This window comes from Petaurus breviceps, unplaced genomic scaffold (assembly GCF_028583685.1).
Source record: "Petaurus breviceps papuanus isolate PSGF00001 unplaced genomic scaffold, PetGlider_PUasm1.0 91133, whole genome shotgun sequence".
NCBI classification, from domain to species: Eukaryota; Metazoa; Chordata; class Mammalia; order Diprotodontia; family Petauridae; genus Petaurus; species Petaurus breviceps.
The window spans coordinates 37344944-37364881 of NW_027187419.1; the positions used below are offsets into that span (position 1 = coordinate 37344944).

The following is a 19938-nucleotide window of genomic DNA, read 5'->3' on the forward strand; positions in this document are numbered from 1 at the left end:
TCTCTCTCTCTCTCTCTCTCTCTCTCTCTCTCTCTCTCTCTCCCTCTTCTCTCTGTCTCTTTTCTCTCTCTCTCTTCTCTCTCTCTCTCTGTCTCTCTCTCTCTCTTTCTCTGTCCCCCCCCTAGAATCTCTTGGAATTTCAGCTCAAATGTCACTGCCCATAAATACGTTCTGCAAATCTACTTCATCTGACCCTCATAGTAGTTATTAGTGCTTTCCTCTCTTTATAAGTACTTTGTCTACTTTGTGTATATTTTGCACCTATTTTTTGTGGACAAGAAGACCTGAGCTCAAGTCATGCCTCAGAGACATACTGACTATGTGACAAGTTGTTTAACCTCTCAATACTCTAATCAACTTTCTCAGACTCTTAAGCTGCAGAGGAGATACTGACTTACATTGGTAGAGGGAGTTTCCTAATCTGGGAGTTCCCTATATAGAAAAAAAATCAAAAGTATAGTGCCTGTCCCTATCCTATTTGCATACATGTTGTATACAGAAGAATGTAAAGTACTTAAATGCAGGGACTATTTGTTTTTCCTTGGTACTCTCTGTGAGTAGCACAATGTTCAACTCATGGTAAATTCTTTTAAAATGCTTAATGATATGAATCTTTGTATCCCCAGTAACCAGTATGCAATCCAGTGAACATTTATTTTTCTTGCTATGGGCAAGGTCCTGTTCCAGGTGCTCAAAATATAAATACCAAAGAAAAAAAATTGGAGATTTCTGCTCTCACAGAATTTACACTGTACTGGATAGACACTTCATGTGCACATAGTAGATGTCTGGTAAATGTATATTGAATTGAATTAAATTGAAATGTTCTGGTTTGTTGAGGGTCAGTGAGAGGGTGAAGAGTAGCAGCAGCACCTACAGAATATTTTTATGGAAAACTGAGAGCTGATCTTCTAGCAGAGGGGTATCTGGATTTCAAGTTGCTTATCTTGCCCAACTGCTGGAAGGAACAAGCAGATCTACTTAAGTCCTAAATAAAAAGTAGATCACAAAGGAGCCATAATAGAAATAAACATGAGAACTCCAATTCTAGATCTGCTGTGATCTCTTTTCAGAATTCTTTTTCCTGGTGCTTTGGGACTGCAGGTGGGGTTGGGTCCAGTGAATATTCTGTAGCTAGAAGATATTTCTTGTAGGTTCATCCATGATTCTGGATAACTCTCCTATGTTCAATCTGAGGTAAAATATGGGGCTATGCTGGAGGAGAGACTGGAATAAAGGGCCAAAAGAAAGCAAAATTGTTTGGGGTGGGGGTGGGGAGGTGAGAGAGACAAGAGAAATGAGGAGGGTGGAGAAGGGAATCTAGGAAGAAATGTGAAGATAGGAGACCAAAGATAAAAATAGAAGAAACATGGGAAGCAGGGACAGAGAAGACCCAAGAAAGGGGAAGAAAGCCCCCACTGTTTATCCAACTTCCAAACCTGGGAAATGATGAGGATTAGAAGGCTAGCTTTGCCCAGTTGGTGCCAGCCATCTAAGCTGAGGCAGTGTCTCCGCTCTGGGAACCCTGAGCAAATACGACCTGATCCCCAAATAAAGGAACAATTAGCTGCGCCATCTCAGGGAACAAATATGCTAACAGGGCAACAAGCCCCTAGGCGCCTGAGGGCTCCATGTTTGCAGAGTGGCTGAAAGGGAACAAATCAGGGGATTAAAACCGGGCAAGATCCACACGGTGGTACTCACAGTTCCGTCTGCTCCAAACCTTTTTGTCCGATCCCACCTTCTTATCCCCATCTTGAAAGCAGTGGCTACTTGGCCCTGGGGATGAGCCTGCTTGGTTAAAGAGCTGGGCTGAGAGACAAGACTCCTTCATTCTGGTTCTGGCTCACTTATTGATTTAATGGCTGTCTTGTGCCCTCAGTCAGTTTGGGGTGAGAACAAGACCTTTACCTTTTAATAGACAAAGTAATGCAGGACCCAACGTGTCACTGAGATGCAGATGTGATACTTCTGTAAAGATGCAGAAGTACTACTTCTGTCTCAATCTCCTTGGTCTTATCTCTCTGTAGAGCCAAGGTTAGGTGCAGAATAGGCAACTGCTAGAGTACACCAGTCAAAGGGTGTGCAAGGAGGAGAGACTATTTAGTGTTACACAATTCATCACTAGAAAATGTGTAAAGTAATGGAGCTAATGGAGGGGGAGATTATAACTCATCTTTGAGATCACTGAGCCGTGAAGCTAAAATATTTATCAAGAATTTTGTCTATTCCAATACAATTGAGCCAGTACAAATTCTTCTTTGAATCATACTTTGTTGCAACTGTACTTGTATATAAATATGATGCTGTTATGTTGCTACTGCTGTTGAAACAAATTATTTTGTTAAAATGTAAAGTTTTGTTTTTTTTATAATAACAAGTTTTGTTATTTTCATCTTCACACCAGTTAAAGAAGAGGCACACTTCAGATCCAGATCGCTTGTGACACTTATCTTAATTCAAGCAACATATGTCCAACCTCCACCCCAAACCCAAATTGTGCTGATTCTACTGCAAACTTAGAACCTGGAAGGAAGGTGCTTGCAAACAAACCTGGCAAATTTATGGTACTGAATGGACAGCTCCTGGGGGGAAATTTTCTCCACCCCAAGGCCCAGCTCTTTCACCTCCACAAAGTTAATTAGCTTCTTTCCTTGCCTTCTGCACTCCATAGTGCATGGAGAGATAGAACCATGCTAAGAGTTGAAGGACTAAAATGAAGAGATTGTCTTTTCAGTATCTCCTAGTCCTAGAGTCTGTTATAGAATGGGAAGAGTCTTGGGACCCCACCACATAAACCATATTTTGGGTTTGTTCAAGAGTGTTTTACCTGAATTATTCTGAGAACTAACTTGGTCTAAGACCTATTGTCACAGATGTTTTGTAGGCCCCTTCACTGGGGATCCTCAGCTCCCCAAACAGGAATAGTTATTTGGGCTGCTATGTAATCTTAAAAGTCATGGGAATATCCAGGCCTCCTCAGCTACTTAAAGATACCTTGGTATAAGGATAATAATTGAATTTGCTGAGCCTAGGGACCCTTCCTGGCTATTCTTTCCTGTTTTGTAGGATGGAACTAGACTTCCATTGTGAATCAGTTCAATTCTTCCCCTAGCCTTTCTCCCAGGGAATAGACATAAGAGGTGTCAGTGGAGGTGGGACTGAAGAGACATTGGAAGTTCATTGTGGAAAGAATCCTAGAAAAGTAGCAGATGGGTTTACCCTCATGGTCTGTCCATCTCTAGTAGGTATGTATATGAAATTTCTTCACTGAAGTATGATCTCAATAGTACATGAACAGATTTGTATGTACTCTGCATCAATCCCAATTCTTTCCTTGAAACTGATGTGCACAAGGGTTTGGGAATTCCTTCCACTGAAGCAGAACAGAAACTCACCTGAAATTTGTAGTCTTAGTGCACTGAGAAGTTAAGTGACTTGCCCATGGTCACAGGGCAAATATATATCAGAGGCAAGATCAGTCCCAAGTCTTCTTGCTTGCAATGCCATAATACATAAGATGCCTCTGCAATTAGGTGTTTTGAAACAGTGATGCTCTTTTTAAAGATACAAAGAGATTTCTTCTCTCTGTTCTCTGACTGATTCATTTCCCTCTGGCTCATTTCCTTTCTCTTTAAAGGTATAAAAGCAATTTAATGAGATATCTGAGTACAGATTGATGCATAAAATATGCAAATGATCTGCATTTTACTGCCTACTCTTTTCATTTTCACTCCTGGACAGAGCTCATCTATCTGAACTCCAAAGCAGTCAAACCCCCCCCCCCCCCGTGGCCAGCTGTGCCTCTCTTGCCTTAGTTACACCAACACTACATTTGACCAAGAGCCCTAGATAGTCCCTGGTAGGATGGGTAGAGGGAGAGCATGAATACAAAACACTCACTTCCTCCCCCCACTTAAGTTACCCCTCCCGTTGTCACACACACACACACACACACACACACACAATGCATTAGCAAGATTGGTCATAGGCACATGCAAAGTGATTGGAAACTGGGATTCCTGGTTTGCCTCTACTATGAATCTGAGGAAGGCACTTCTTGGGCTCTTCACCTCAGTTTTCCATAGGGAGAGGTGCAAAAGACTAGGGAGATTAATGTACTAGTTTATAGGCCAGGAAAAGGGGCAGACAGCCAAGGATGAGGAGTAGAGTTCTGGGGAGCCAGAGGGAGATCCCATATCTTTGAGTCTCTTACTTAGTCTGACCTTTGGGGAGGCAAATGGAGGAGATGGGGCAAAGGTGGGATTCTGTTCTCCCTGCACTGGGATTTGAAGGAGTTTCTCCAGCGACGGGTTGGCCTAAACTAAAGCAGCTCCCTTCCAACTAGAGGCAGTAGCGTGGAGGGGAGGGGAAAAGGGCGGCGGGAGGCGGATTAATCCCTTAATTACGCGGTGGTCGTCCCTGGCACCTGCTTTCAGCCCGCCCAGCCCCCAGGAGACTTGCCTGAACTGGGGAGGGGGAGTGGAGAGGAGGAGAAGGAGGGGACCGGACGGAGAGGACGCGGGAAGGAAAGCCATACAGTGGCTGGGGCAACTCACAGAGGCTGTGGAGGGGCGCACAACTCTCAGATCAAGGGGCTCGGACCAGGGGGCTGGGATCCGAGCCCCCAACCTCGTCCCAGTCCCCACCATGCTACGTTACCTGCTAAAGACGCTGCTGCAGATGAACCTGTTCGCGGACTCCCTGGCTGGGGATATCTCCAACTCAAGCGAGCTGCTCTTCGGTTTCAACTCCTCTCTGGTCGCGCTCAACCACAGCCTCCTTCCCCCCGGGGATCCCCCTCTCAATGGTGAGACCGCCCTGCCTGGGGGATTCCACTTCTCTGGGAGTGCGCGCTAATAGAAAGAAAGGCAAACTGCTCTGGGGATAGAGTTTCTTTTTACGAGGTCCGGGGCTAAGAATTTCCTCATTCCTTTTTCTCTCCCCAGTCATTTTAAAGCGAAAAAGTTTTGGGACACGGATGGCAGTGAACGAGTCGTTATCGGGACAGGGCTTAGACGGGTTGTTCAGGAATTGCTGGGAGTGCTATTTAGGGGTGTGGGGCTGTAGACTACAGCGTCATTGGGATAGAAGTGAGGATCCGGTGCACAGAGATGTCCGCAGTAGTGGAATCCAAAGTAAAGAAGGGTCTAGGGCTAATGAACTACGTAGGATGGAAGTCGAGGGGTGGAACTGGGAATCTGCCCCATCCCCAGAGGCACACGGAGCCCAGTCCGGTCCAAATAATGCGCATAATCATGAGGCCTCAGAGTTTCTCGGCGCACGGAGCTGGATGCCGTCAGCCGCAGGAAGCGTTTAGCCGAATATTTTAAGGGAACTCCGAAGCCCTATTCTCCCCACTGTGGGATAATGCAGCCTCCGGCTCCAGCAGAGCTGAAGCGTGCAGGAGTCGGAGTCATTATTGCTAATTACAGTGATTAATAAATGACTGCGACAACCCGAAGCCCCCAGAGAGCAGCTGGAAGCACGCGGAAGCTGTTCATTACGTACCTAGGGACATATATGACAAAAATCTGCCTCCTATCGACCAAGCCCCGAATTTCAACTCTGTCGTTTTTCTTAGGGTATCCTCTTTGTGCCCCTTTCCCCGCTTTTCTCCCACCTTGTTGTACCCCAAAATAATTGCTTCTTGGGAGTCTCTTTTCAGAAAGGTTCCAGTGACCTCTGGTCCCTCTCGGATCAGAAGATGCTCTGGGGGTGGGTAGAAGCACAGAGAGGAGACTAGAAAATGGACTCTGGGGCAGTGGTGTAGTGGAAATAGTGCTGAATTTGGGATTAGAAAAGTCAGGATTTGAGTCTCTGCTCTGCTCGAAAAACCTGCTATTTGTGTAAGCTTGGATAAGTTATCTCACCTCCCTAGGTCTCAGCTTCCTCATCTGTAAACAGTGGGCTGGGCTAAGATTTCCTCTGAGGTCCTTTCCAGATCTAGATATTATGATCTTAAATTGGAAAGCGAGGGAGAAAAGGAAATACTGTACTCTGGCTGCTAGGCTAAGAGTCCCCAGGCCTCATTAATATGCCCATCAACTATTCATTAGTCTGATACATAGAAGCTTCTCTTGGGATTAGAAATGACAAGGGGAGGAATTCTAGGGACCAGTGTCCTGCAGCTGTTGTTCGAAGGAATTAGGGGGAAGGAGACAAGTCCATAGGATGGGGGGGGGGATCCAGGTGTTCTTAGAATCCTTTTCTTCCCAAGTTCCAGGCATCGTTTCTCAGGGGACATAAGTCTTGGAGCCTCCTCAATGACAGATCTCCTCCTTTCCCCTCTCAATACTCAATAGCTCTAAATGACTGCAAAGAGACTCAGTTCTCTCTCTGTCTACCTCTCCAACGAGGCTGACTGAATTATCTTATGTCTGAATATAATTTAGAAGGAAGACTGGAGTTGAGAGGAGATTGGCATGTGGAGGCAGAATTGGAAAAAGTAAATTTTGTTCTAAAAGCCAGGATATGTCAGGACAATGACGTTAAGAACGTTTTAAAAATATATTTATTTGAGAGGCAGCATGGCATAGGACGACAGAAGGACACAAGTTCGAATCCCACCACAGACTCATATTAGCCGGGGCAAGTCACTAATTCTTTCAGTGATCTTAATTTTCTAAGCCTGTAAATTACCTTGCAAAGGTGGCAAAATGCCTTGGTAAGGGGAAATATCAATCCAAGGTATTCTAATGCCAATAACATCATAGGTATTATCCATAAAACTTATTTAAATCTAACAGGTAATTTAACCCCTCCCACTATCCCACCCTCATACATACATGCTTGCTTCTCCTCCAAGGGATCAGGGAAGGAAATAAAGAAGCGGTGGCCCAGCTCAGTCTTCCTTCGAACTTTTTAAAGGAAAGGAAAATAAAACTGAATTCGTGACCAAAGCCCGGAGACGAAGGGCACTCAGGAAGGGCTCCGGGTGGCTCGTCCAAGGATTATTCCTGGCACTCTTCCTGCCCCAACCTGAAATCTCCATGATCCTCTTACATATGGAAGTAGCGTCACCTAGTGGCCTATACAGGTTACAACTCCTAGTGAACGAAAGTCACAATTCCCCCCTCTCCCCCTCTTCCTGGATCACACTTTCCCGAAAGTCTTTCTATTCCTTTGCCCCTACCTAGTTACGCCTTGGTACTCGAAAACGACGTCTACCTTTCTCTTATACAGTGATAGCCAGGAAACTGGAAAGTCTTGGGAGGCCTGGAGTCCAGAAGGGAGAAAGGCAATGTTTGAGACCATACTCCAGTTCCTGACTTGTTTGTGATTCTCAGGCAGGTCCTTTCTCAGTTCCACGCCTTAAGCTTCCCTTGGGATGTCTATTTTTTAGAACTAAGCGGAGCTCGGAGTGTCCCAGCATCTCGGCTAGGGAGTGATCTTGGGATGTGGAAGGCCTTGTGACCAGTAGGAACTCTGCACTGTGGGAAATAACTCGGAAAACTAACCCTCCTCCTCTGGAGCACATGCCTCAGTTTACCCCCGTTTGGACAGTCCTCCCAATTCTCTTTTCAGGGTCGCGAGCCGGACCGGAGGACGCAGTGCCACGCATAGTGGAACAGCCGCCAGATTTGTTGGTCTCTAGGGGTGAACCTGCCACGCTGCCGTGCCGTGCCGAGGGCAGGCCGCGTCCGGACATTGAATGGTACAAGGACGGTGCACGCGTGGCTACGGCCCGAGAGGATCCGCGGGCTCACCGCCTGCTGTTACCCAGTGGCGCACTCTTCTTCCCTCGTATCGTGCATGGACGCCGAGCCCGTCCAGATGAGGGAGTCTATACTTGCGTGGCTCGCAACTACTTAGGGGTTGCGGCCAGTCGGAATGCTTCACTGGAGGTGGCGGGTGAGTAGCCGGCTTTGAACAGTTCCAGAGGCCTCAGGACAAATGGCTAACCTAACAGCCTCAGCTGCTTTCACAATCCCAGCACATCCAATTACTTAATTAATGTGGCCCCGGAACTTTAAAGACCCTTCTCAGGTCGGCTCCGGAGCATTGTCTCCATACTTAATTTTACAATGCACTACAAATTTTGTTCTCCATGAAGTGGCTGAGTCCTGCCCCTGTACATCCAGATTAGCACCTGAACTCTGTGCTTTTAGAGGTTACACCAGCCTGAAACACTAGAACCACTTAGTTCTCAATTATTTTCTGGACCCTGTCTACCTTTTTTTTTTTCAATCCCTTTGTCACCTCCGAACCTCTTTAGTCCTAAGGGATGACTTCCGGCAGCCCCCAGTGGATGTCGTGGTGGCAGTGGGGGAACCTGCAGTTCTGGAGTGTGTGCCACCCAGAGGCCACCCAGAACCCTCGGTGTCCTGGAAGAAAGACAATCTTCGGCTCAAGGAGCAGGAAGGACGAATCACTGTGAGGAACTGGAGTCTTGGGAGGGGTGGGGCCACTCAGAAAATATGTGAACACAGTATAAGGGTCTTAAAATCCTAGCATTTTAGTGCTAGAGGAATCTTCAGATCAACTAATCCAGTCCCACATATTTTGCAAAGGAGGAAACTGAGGCCCTTCTAGGGGAAGTCACTTACTCAAGGTCATGAAGGTAGTAGATGACAGAGATAGGACTAGAACCCAGTTCTCCTGACTCATACATACTATAATACTTTTTAGTCAGTGGAATTTAGTCATAAACCAAAATTAAGAAGCATTGTTTTAAGAATCATCTGTTCTGGGTTAAAGGTCTGCTCATCTACTAAAGAACAGCATTTGGAATTCAAGAGAAATAGATTGTAAAGCACATCAAAAACTCTGTAATTCACTAATAGAATGGTATAGGTAACTAACTAATAGGTTACTATTACTAACTAAGACGTTGGTCACTGTGAAAAAAACAGAACAAGAAGATAAGGAAGGAAGGAAGGAAGGAAGGAAGGAAGGAAGGAAGGAAGGAAGGTTGGTTAGCTGCTTGTCCTGAGAGCTAACAAGTGGTTTTAGGGTTCAATATGGGCAAAAGATATAGCTAGGCAGAAGAGGATTGGAGCAGAATAGGGGACTGTTAAATCCAAAGGAATTGAGCTGTCCCCACATTCTGCAGATTCGGGGTGGGAAACTGATGATGTCACACACACTCAAGAGTGATGCTGGGATGTACGTATGTGTGGCCTCCAATGTGGCAGGAGAACGTGACAGTGGGGCAGCTGAACTTGTGGTTTTCGGTAAGTATAGAAGTTCCTGATGTTGGGGAGAGGGGACTGAGGGGCCATGTAGACATCCTGTAATTTCATGTCCATTCCTCTGTGGCAGAGCGCCCCTCCTTCCTGCGCAGGCCTGTGAACCAGGTGGTCCTGGCTGATGCCCCTGCTGACTTCCCATGTGAGGTTCAGGGGGATCCTCCACCACATCTGCGTTGGCGCAAGGAGGAGGGGGAATTGCCTATAGGCAGGTGAGAAGCCCCCTTATTCTTATTCCACAGGACCCCTATCCATCAAGAGAATTTCTCTTAACCTTCCTCCAGGGGTCTGGGATGCAGCCACACTCACCACTGCTGTTTCAGTATCTGGACTTCTGGAAACCATGTCCATTTTCCTATTCACCCCATCTATGGTGTCCACATTCCCCAGTCTGTTTCTGTAGGCTTCAAGTCCATGACTTGTCTGTGTACCTGATCTTAGTGACTGTCTTGGGAAAGTCACAGGCTCCTCAGAGCAGAGTTTCAGGGTTGGGGAGGGAAAGGGGGCATAGCTGTGACCAACCCATCCCTGTTGGGTGGGTGGGTGGGGAGTGAAACAGGTATGAGATCAGGAGTGACTACAGTCTTCGGATCGGGAGAGTGAGTGCAGAAGATGAGGGAACTTATACCTGTGTGGCTGAGAACAGTGTGGGCCGAGCCGAGGCCTCTGGCTCTCTCAGTGTCCATGGTAAGGACCCTGCTTGAGGGTGAAGGGAGGGACAGAAAGGGATGGAATGTGGAATCATTGGAGCAGGGGTAGGAGGTAGCAAGAAGGAAGTCAGTGAAGTAGATAGGGGTAAAGCATGAAATCAAGAGAAATTTGGTTGGAAAATTGGAGGCTTATTTCATGAAATGGGAGGAGGCGCTGACCAAGGTCAATGAATTCTAGAAGGAGGGAAAGAATAAAAAATCTTAATAAAAGCGGGAAAGAAGAAAAGGATGTTACTAACTAGCCAAATTTGGCCTTTCCCCCACCCCATCAGATCTCTTATTGACTTAGCATATCTTCTTGGAGCTGGACCTATCCCCTCATTCCTGTTCTCCTTTCTTTTCCCTCTTCCAGTCCCACCCCAGCTAGTGACACAGCCTCAGGACCAGAGAGCAGCTCCAGGAGATACTGTGACTTTCCAGTGTGAGACCAAGGGGAATCCTCCACCTGCTATCTTCTGGCAGAAGGAAGGTAGTCAGGTAGGTGTCTGTCCAGGGTTATACTGGTAAATGCTAAACAACCAGTTTTCTACATGAGACACTTTTAAGTTTAATCTGCATTAATAACATTTTTCTCTATCATTTTGTTAAGTCTAGACAATCAACAATAAATCAAGCCCTAATTTGTAGTGTTTGATGATTTATGAGGTGTAAATGATCCCACTGAACATTTAACAGTTGGTACTCTTGATCATACCCTTATGGCCATCTCTAGAGTTTACATTTCCCTTTCCCACAAATGTTTTCCCAAATCTTAGGCCATTTGTTATACTGTTCCCTCAAGCCTCCACCTTATCATTTATGTTCATAAGTTTTCTCCCTAAAGTATTCTACCTCTCTCTTGGGTAGCCAGTTTTAATCTAACTCATTTACTAGTTCTTATGCCTGGTTCCACATAATAGACAACTCAATTATTCTTACTTATTATCTAAAGGTAACAAAGTGGTGACTAATCTTGGTATCCTTTCCTATTATTTGGTCTCTCTTTCTAACAAAAAGAATGATTCTTCTTTCTTTTCTAAAATAGGGCAGCATCTCTTGGACTAGATCTTCTAGATTCTCTTTTCTATAGCTCACTGTGACTATTTCATATTTCCTGTTATTATGGGCACTTTTTTGAGTGGAACTGATCACTAGATGTGATATAAGAAAAAAAAGCACAAGATTTTGAGTCAGAGGACCTGGTTTTTGTCCTGGTTTTAGCTTTAGGGTTTTATTCCTGGCTCTGCAACTTAATACAGTAAGTGAGACAGTGAAATGCTTGGGCCTTATCTGTAAAATGTAGGGGTTAAACTGGTTAGTTCCTAAGGTCCATTCCAGTTCTAAACCTAGTGCTCCTGCATGACTCTTTCTTTACCATGTTTGGATGCTGCCAATAGTTCTCCAGACTTTTACAAAGATTGATTCTCTCCTCTTGTTTAGCTCAGATTAACAAGGACAATTTCCCTGGGTGCCTGGTCTTGTCAACTCAGAAAAATTAACATATTGAGTATAAAATGTATAAATACACGTTGAAACTGAAATACAAAGAACTCCCACCATGAGAAGTAGGGAGAGTTAATAGAAGTGGTGTTAATCAATACAATAGAACACAGCCAGTAATATAAAATATAAACCATTCTTTCCATTGGTGAATAGGCCCTCCCATTCCTATATCCCAAATCTCTTAGAATCATTAAATGTTATCACTAGAAGAGACCTGAGAGATTATCTAGTTCAATTTCTTGATTTTACAAAAAAAGGAATCTAAGGCCTTATGACTCGACCAAGGGTACACAAAGAACCAATATTAAAAATCAATTAAATTAATCACACATTTTAAAGTGCCTACTATGTATGCTGGTGATTTGAATAAGAAAATCAGGATTCAAATACAAAAATGAAACACTCCCTGCAAAGGGAATTTATATTCTACTGGAGGTTTGGTAAGATGATACCTGGATAAATATATCATATGGTAAGAAGCAAAAGTAGGAATGGGTGGAGATGGCCAGAAGAGGGAAATCCAAACAAAGTGGCCCAGGAATATTTGAGATTTCCTGACTATAGTCCTGTGCTTTTCCCAACGCTTCTTGATGCCTCCTTTCCCACATACCACTGTTGTTCACTTTAACCAGACACATTTTCAATCTGGAAAGCAAAGGGCCTACCAACTGTGATCTCTCCTTGACCACATAAGCCTATTCTCTCCATGGAATTTCATTGATTTGGGGCCTGGTGGGGAAAGAGAGCTGAAGGTCTCCAAAAAGAATATAGCTCTCTCTCCTCCTCTGGGTTCCTAGCTTCCTGAAATGCCTGGTTCTATCTATCTTCAGATTCTGCTCTTCCCTAGTCAGCCCTCCCAGTCCACAGGGCGTTTCATTGTCTCCCCAAGTGGCCAACTCAACATCACTGAAGTGCAAAGTGGGGATGCTGGTTACTATGTGTGCCAGGCAGTCAGTGTTGCTGGCAGCATTCTGGCAAGGGCCTCACTGGAGGTGAAGGATGGTGAGCATACAATGGGGCACATGCAATTGGAAGGAGGCAATGACTAAAAGAGAATGGCTTTTTTGAATTCTCTCCAATGTAAATGAGGTATGGGTGGTTTCTAGGGAAAATCCTCAAAGCTTGGGAACCAAAAAAAGAACTTAATGAGGATAAATTTGTGGAATCAAGCTCAAGTACCAAATTGGGGCAGTCTTTCTGCTTTTCAAATGGCTTAGGGAAGTAAAGGTGAGAAGGTTGCAAATTGAATCCAGGGACCTTCTTCTGAGTTGGTTCAGCATTTTCTCCCTTAGTTTCCTTGGATGACTTTCCTCCAATAATCCTTCATGGGCCATTGAATCAGACTCTGGCATCAGGATCCTCTGTGTGGTTGCCATGCAAAGTGACTGGGAACCCTCAGCCCAGTGTTCAGTGGTTGAAGGATGGACAGGGGCTGAACAGTGGAGACCTGAGACTTAATCTATTGGCTAATGGCACCTTGCATATAACCAACTTGCAGGTGAGTCCAATCAACCCAGAAAGACTCCTCAGAGCTCCTCCTTCTAACATACCCAACCCAATGGCCATCTGCCAGGTCTCTACCCCCATCTGTGACCCTCAGCTGATCTCAGACTTCCCTGGACATTTGCATAGTATTTTTCCCATGCCTCTGCATCTCACTTCCTTTGTCCACCTATTCCCCATTTAGTTCAGTTGTCAGTAACCTGTCTTTTATCAGGAGGGTGATTTGGGGCTCTACAGCTGTGTGGCCAAGAGTTCCAAAGGAAAGGCCATATGGAATGGCTGGCTAAGGGTACAAGGTGAGATATCCCTTTTCTCAATCCATTTTTTTCTATTTGTCTTTATCTAAAACCTTCCATCATGTCAGTAACTTCCTCCCAATATCCCAGGACAGATTCCATCTTTCATACATTCATTCAATTTATGACTTTTAAGAAGGGAATCAGGAAGCTTAGCGTAGTGCCTGGTACATGGTATGTTCTTTAAAATGTTTATTGAATTGAACTAAAGAAGTCAAGCTGTGAAACTTATGTGAGTGGGGAATCATCATGCTCTCTCTTTCCCTACCATCAACATTACTACGTCTCTGGAAAGTGTAGCCCCATAGCAGACTATTATTTTCCATAATACTACTAAATGCTTAACAAATTATTTTTCATTAATTAATTCTTTCCTATAGATGGTGTGGTGGGGTCCACAGGGCTCCCTACTGAGCCCAGTGGTCCCCCTGGGTCTCCCTCTCAGCCAGTGGTTATTGAAGTCACCAAGAATAGCATCACCCTGACCTGGAAGCCCAGCCCACAGGCTGGAGGGTCACCAGTTACTTCTTATGTGATAGAGGCCTTCAGGTGAGGGGGGGTGCAGCTGACATTGGGGCCATCTGTTCTTGAGATCTTTGCTATTGTGGGCAAAGACTCTCCAGGTCTCTCTCTGGGTGGGGCTGGAATGGGGGCAGAAAAGTTTTGGAGCAGAGTAGAATCACTGAAGTCAATGTGGATGAGTGTTCCTCCCTTAGTCAACTTCTCCATTGCAGCCAGGCATCTGGTAACACTTGGAAGACAGTAGCAGATGGTGTACAGCTAGAGACACATACCATCACTGGTTTGCAGCCCAACACAATCTATCTATTCCTAGTTCGAGCAGCAGGAACTTGGGGTCTCAGCGAACCCAGTCCTGTCTCTGAACCTGTTCAGACCCAGGGTGAGTGAAGATCATGTCTCTTGATATGGGGAAATGGGTAGGAGATTCAAATCCACACAGCCCCCATCTCCAGCTCATTGCTCCATACATCTCTGAGGGATCTAAGTAAAAAGGAAAGCTTTCTTACTGAGGAGAAATCTCAAACCTCAAAACCCCTCCCTTTTTATGCCCTCTACTCTGTGATGGGAAATGGGAGATGTCAGGACTCATCCAGAGAAGCTGCTCTGCTGTCCTGCTCCTATATAGCCCTAGGCTATACCCTGGAGAACTGGCTTGGGGGAGGGTCAGAGGAGAAGTAAGAATTATAGCCAGTCTCCTCTTTTTCTCCTGTGACTCCCTGCTGAGGGGACTCTCTGATTAGCAGACAGTGGCCCCTCCAGGCCAGTTGAGGATCCGTGGCAAGGGCAGCAAGATCTGGCTGATGTGGTTGTTCAACTGCAGGAGCCCTTATTCCTGAGTCCCACATCCCTGCAGGTGTCCTGGACTGTGAGTAAGGGGACAGAGTGGACAGGAGGGGAACACAGGGAGCAATTAGGATTTAACATCAGGAGGAAAAGCTCAAAGAATTGGATTTGGGAAAGTGAAATCCATTGGGTGGCTGAGACAGGTCTGACCTATGGAGGGGTTAAGGTCTTCAGGGGCTGCTAGGGCCTCCTTGTCCTCTCTGGGATGCCTTATCCACTCTAGGCTGCCTCTTTCTCCAGGTGGATGGCCAATCTCAGTTGGTGTGGGGCTTCCGGGTGTTGTGGAGGTCAGTAGGCTCAAGTAGCTGGACAGTTATGGACATAGGATCCTCAGGCCAGCGGAGTGCTGTGCTGAGAGAGCTTCCAGCAGGTGTACAGATCCAAATCAAGGTGCAGCCCTACAGCAGGGAGGGACCAGGGCCTGAGAGCACTATTCTAACCAGGAGCACCCCTGAGGAGGGTGAGAAGGGACATGGAGGTGGGGGGTAGGGAATCAAGAAGGGCCAGACAAGAGGGATTCAGGGTACATGGGAGGGAGAGAGCTGAGGAGATTGAAGTCTGAAGGGGATACCCATTAACAGCCAAATAATGGGGATGTGTAACTGGGGAAACTATTCCTTAGCTACCAAACTTCTTGATACAATGGTATTGGGGAAAAGATGTTTGGAAAACAAGGAATTGAGAGCATTCAGTGACTGTCTGTGTCCTTCTCCACCATGCCCCCATCCTGACCCAGCCCCCAGTGGGCCCCCCCAGGCAGTGACAGTGGTCCTGGGGGGTGATGGCAACAACAGCATCACTGTTTCCTGGGAGCCTCCTATCCCCACCCAGCAAAATGGAATCATTCAGCAGTACCAGGTAGAAAGTGGTTTTGTGTGTGTGTGTGTGTGTGTGAGAGAGAGAGAGAGAGAGAGAGAGAGAGAGAGAGAGAGACAGAGAGAGAGAGAGACAGAGAGAGAAAGAAAGAGAGACAGAGAGAGACAGAGAGAGAATATGGACCAAATTGGGTTGAGCAACAAAATTTAGGACCCCAGACACAAGAGAGCTCGGAAGGGCCTCCACGTGAGGATATGGGACTTAGAGGGGAAAAGGGAAAGGCAAACAGAGAGGTAGATATAGAGGGATAATGAAGCTAAGGAAGAGGGTATATGTGGAGGTCTTGGCTTTGGGCAGGCATATCCCAGTTGTGAATTCTGTGTACAACATCCTGAAAAAGGAATTATTCAGCCTCTGACTGAGCACCCCCCATGATAGGGCATTCTCCCTGCATCCCAAGGGAGTCTATTCCATTTTTTGGACGTCTCTAATTGTTTAGGAAGTTTTCCTTATATGGACCTGAAATCTGCCTCTCTGTAATTTCCACTCATTGTTTCTAGTTCTAATCTCTGGGGCCAAGCAAAACAATTCTAATCTATTACTCTTCCACATGACTGCCTTTCAAATCCTTGAAGTCAGGAATTATGCCCCTTCCCTTCCCAACCCCATGTCTTCTATAGGCTCAATATACCCAGTGCTTTCTGAAAGATTCTCAGATGTCATGGTTTCAGGTCTCCTCTATAGTTTGGGTACCTGCTTCTGAATATGCTCCAGCTTGTCAGTGTCTACTCTAAAAGTACAGTGGTCAGAACTAAATAGAATCTGCTCTCTCAACAGAGCAGAGTACATTGGTCTCTCACTGCCTTTGCCTGGGACATTATACTTCCAGAATCTTGAGAATTGGGAGGGTTGGGAAGTAGTAAGAGTTTCAGGTGTTAGGCAACAAGCTGACCCTTTCCTACTGTGTCATGCCTCAGTCTTTAAGGAGAGCAGCGCCCCAGATACAAGTACACTGTTCTCTCCCTACACCTCCCCCCCATGTTCTTTCTAGATTTGGTGCCTGGGCAACGAGAGCCGCTTCCACCTGAACCAGTCTGTTGCAGGCTGGGCAAGGTCCACAGTACTTCGGGGACTGGTCCCAGGCCTCCTTTATCGAACCCAGGTCGCCGCGGCCACCAGTGCTGGTGTGGGCATGGCCAGCCCCCCTGTGTTGATACACCTCCGTAAGTGACAGAGAAAGGGAATACCGTACACAGACTGGGCTACTAGTTGGGAGATGGGATGCCTAAGGGGGTAATTGTACTTGTAGCATGAGGATGACCCCCTCTGAGTCCTAGAATTTCCCTTGCCTTTCCATGCTGTTCTGCACAGCGCTCCCACGGGATCCAGAGCCAGGGCCTGGCCTGGATGTGGGTCCAGGACTTACAGAGCGCCTGGCAAGGGTGCTGCGGGAGCCAGCCTTTATTGCAGGTGGTGGAGCAGCCTGTGGGGCACTTCTCCTGGGACTCAGCGCCGCACTGTATCGGCGCCGTAGACAGCGCAAGGAGCTCAGCCACTACAATGGTGAGCAAGGCACTGGATCAGGAAGGAGGGGGAGACAGGGATCAAAAGGAAGAAAAGAAATCTGTAGGAAGGGATGAGACCTGGAGGTCTGAGGCTAAGGAATTAGATCTGGAAGGAAGAGGATAAACTGAGAACTCAGCCAAGGTTAAGGAATTCAGGGATTCTCATAGGTGAAAGTGAGGTGAAGCTGGGGAAACGGAAGGGAGGAAAGGGGGAGTTTGGTTTTCCTGACCTATCATCCCCTTTTCACTTGTACCCTGTCCTGTTCCCCCCTTCTTCCACTTGTGCCTTTTGGAAGCCTCCTTTGCCTACACACCAGCAGGTAAGGCAGCACTACCTAGGATGGGGTTCAGACCAGAGGTCAAAGTTGGTACCTCACTCAATTACCCAATCTGTCTTTCCCAGTCTCCTTCCCCCACAATGAGGGCCTCTCCCGAGCCAACTCCAGGTAATCCCCACAATCATAACCCTGCCAGAGCTTTCATTTGTCCTCTCATCTCCTCTTCATATTCCCTCTACCTCACCCTCCCCAACTCTGCCCTCACATCCCCACCACAACTACTTACAGAATCTTGGCTCAAACTGGATCTGCTTTAGTCCAGACCCACTTCTTCTCAGTTCAAATCACCATTCCTAAGATAATCACCCCTCAAGAATTCCTACCAAACTATACTCCCTGTTCTGGCCACCCTCTCCCCACATCCCCCACTACAGTTCCAGTGATCTGTCTCTTAGGCCTCCTGTGGGTCTTGGCCCAGCCCCATACCCTTGGCTAGCAGACTCTTGGCCTCATCCACCTCGAAGTCCTACAACTCAGGAACCCAGAGGAAGCTGCTGCCCTAGCAATCCTGACCCAGATGACAGATACTACAATGGTAAGGCATAGTACCACCATCCCAATTCACTCCCTCATAAGCCAATTGGGACATATTAGAAAGAATCCAGGAGCCTGAATATCAGAACCTGCATATTCCTTCCTTGGGTAGGGGATGTGGAGGAGAAGAAACTTTGTTGCTTTGCTTAGGCCCTGGATAGGGAAGAGAGGGAAGAAAATGTAGCCCACCACACCTATTCTTCCTGGGGTTCTTTCTTTCTGGTCTTTCTTTGTTCCCCTGCCTCTCTCCCTGGGTTTTCCTTTGTTTCTTTCCCCAGAGGCAGGGATCTCCCTATACCTGGCTCAGACAGCTCAGGGGGCTATTGCCCCAGGGGAAGGGCCCATCTACAGCACCATTGACCCAGCCGGTGAGGAGCTTCAAACTTTCCATGGGGGCTTCCCCCCTCAGTCCCCTGAGGATCCAGGGGCCTGGACCACCCAATATGCTCCACCAGAATGGAGCCAGGATGACAGTGGTATGCCTTCTACACATCCCCAAATCCTAACTTTCCCATCTCCCCCCACCCCTGGGATTACCTATAATTTCTTTCCTCCATATTTGATATACTAAACCTGTCCTAGTCCCTATTTTTCAGTTAAATACTTCCTTCCTCCAAGATTTTTCCTGCCACTTCTTAGCCCTTCTTTCTACCACCTACCTTTTCCTGCCTCCCCTCATACCTCCTTTTCCGAACAATACCTCTGTATGCCCCTTATCCTTCCTCCTCTCAGGCCCCAGGGGGGGGAAATTAAAGATCCTGGGAAAACCTGTACAGACCCCCTCTCTGAGCTGGCCTGAACCATTGCCTCCACCACCCCCTTCCTGTGAGTTAAACTGCTTGGAGGGGACTGAGGAAGAGCTAGAAGACAGGTAAGATGATCTCCTGCTCTGGTTCCAAGCCCATACAGACAAGGGATTAGACTTGTTTTAGTTTTTCCAAAGGACAGAATTAGGAAAAATGGGAGGAAAATTCAGGGGAACAGATTTTGGAAGAATTGTACACTTAAATGATTTAGAGCCGGAAGAGTAACTAATAATTAGAATTGTCCCAAAGTTGGAATAAGTTCTTTTGGTAGGCAGTGAGTTACTCATCCCTGGAAATCTTCCAAGGGATGTCAGATAAACACTTAATAAGGAGATTGTAGGAAGTTTTTGGTCAGATGTGGGGTGGATTAGTTGACCTGAGTTCCCATCCAACTCTTCTATGTTATCAGACAGTGGTGCCTAAGGTGAACAAGAGGGCAAAGATGTTGGTTGGAAGAGAGAGGAGCTGGTAATAGGAGAGCTGAAAGGAAGGTGAACAACTTCACCCTTCCTCTTCTCCTGTTCTCCTTGAACCCAGTTCAGAACCTGATGAGTGGTGCCCACCATTGCCTGAGAGAAGCCAACTGGAAGAGTCCAACCCAAGCCAAGGCTGCATGGCCTCCCCATCCGATGGAAATATTCCCTCTCCCACTTCTTCTTATGGGGATCAGTCCACAGCAACACTTACCCCTTCACCCCCTGAGCCATCACAGGCCCCTGATGACGTTGTCTGTGTCCACCACACACCCAGGTAGGAATTTCAGGAGGCTTGAGGAGGTTGGGGTTTATGGTTGGGTCATGGTTGAGTATAGTTTATATCCTCTCTTTATGGACAAGTGAGTATAAACTAGAAAGGACTGGCCTGATGTGGACTGAGTCTCTGAAGACTGTCTCTGTAAGGTGATGTTTCCCCATGTCCTAACAGATTCATGTCTTTGCAGGCGGGTGCCCGCTGGAGCAAGTCCTCCTCTCAGCCTATCCCAGCCCAGTTTGAGTGGCCTTGAAGGGGGACCTGTTAGCCTGAGTGCCAGTCCAATGCCCCCTCAACACCTCAGTCCTAGCCCTGTCCCTAGTACTACCAGCACCCCAGGTGAGTCTGCAGTCACTCAACCTTTCATGTAACTCTGTTCCTAACCTAACATTCTTCTCTCATCCTCAGCTATTTGACACCCTGTGATCTAAAGTTCTAGCTTCAAGCCCTTTCCCAAAGCCAGTCCTTAACCCCAACTCCTTTCTCTCCTCAACCCTATAGTTAGAGCCAGACTGACACCTAGAGAGATGCCTTCCTCACCTCCTGGACCCCGTGCCCGAACCCGGAAGAAATCCAAAGCTG

At 46.7% G+C, this 19938-nt stretch overlaps 1 protein-coding gene across 1 annotated transcript in view; it reads left to right on the top strand.

The window, feature by feature from the left end:
- Window positions 1-4650: 4650 nt before the first annotated feature.
- Window positions 4651-19938, top strand: part of ROBO3 (roundabout guidance receptor 3) — a 20494-nt gene continuing 5206 nt past the window's right edge. Inside the window, exons 1-25 of the mRNA XM_069079770.1 lie at window positions 4651-4810; window positions 7528-7854; window positions 8219-8376; window positions 9056-9176; window positions 9265-9403; window positions 9751-9878; window positions 10254-10378; window positions 12214-12385; window positions 12676-12881; window positions 13101-13182; window positions 13563-13731; window positions 13917-14083; window positions 14445-14569; window positions 14788-15007; window positions 15284-15405; window positions 16415-16586; window positions 16735-16926; window positions 17225-17248; window positions 17332-17374; window positions 17662-17801; window positions 18079-18276; window positions 18533-18671; window positions 19144-19356; window positions 19547-19695; window positions 19858-19934. Of these exons, the coding sequence (XP_068935871.1) occupies window positions 4651-4810; window positions 7528-7854; window positions 8219-8376; window positions 9056-9176; window positions 9265-9403; window positions 9751-9878; window positions 10254-10378; window positions 12214-12385; window positions 12676-12881; window positions 13101-13182; window positions 13563-13731; window positions 13917-14083; window positions 14445-14569; window positions 14788-15007; window positions 15284-15405; window positions 16415-16586; window positions 16735-16926; window positions 17225-17248; window positions 17332-17374; window positions 17662-17801; window positions 18079-18276; window positions 18533-18671; window positions 19144-19356; window positions 19547-19695; window positions 19858-19934 (3768 nt within the window). The remainder of the gene's footprint in view (window positions 4811-7527; window positions 7855-8218; window positions 8377-9055; window positions 9177-9264; window positions 9404-9750; window positions 9879-10253; window positions 10379-12213; window positions 12386-12675; window positions 12882-13100; window positions 13183-13562; window positions 13732-13916; window positions 14084-14444; window positions 14570-14787; window positions 15008-15283; window positions 15406-16414; window positions 16587-16734; window positions 16927-17224; window positions 17249-17331; window positions 17375-17661; window positions 17802-18078; window positions 18277-18532; window positions 18672-19143; window positions 19357-19546; window positions 19696-19857; window positions 19935-19938) is intronic.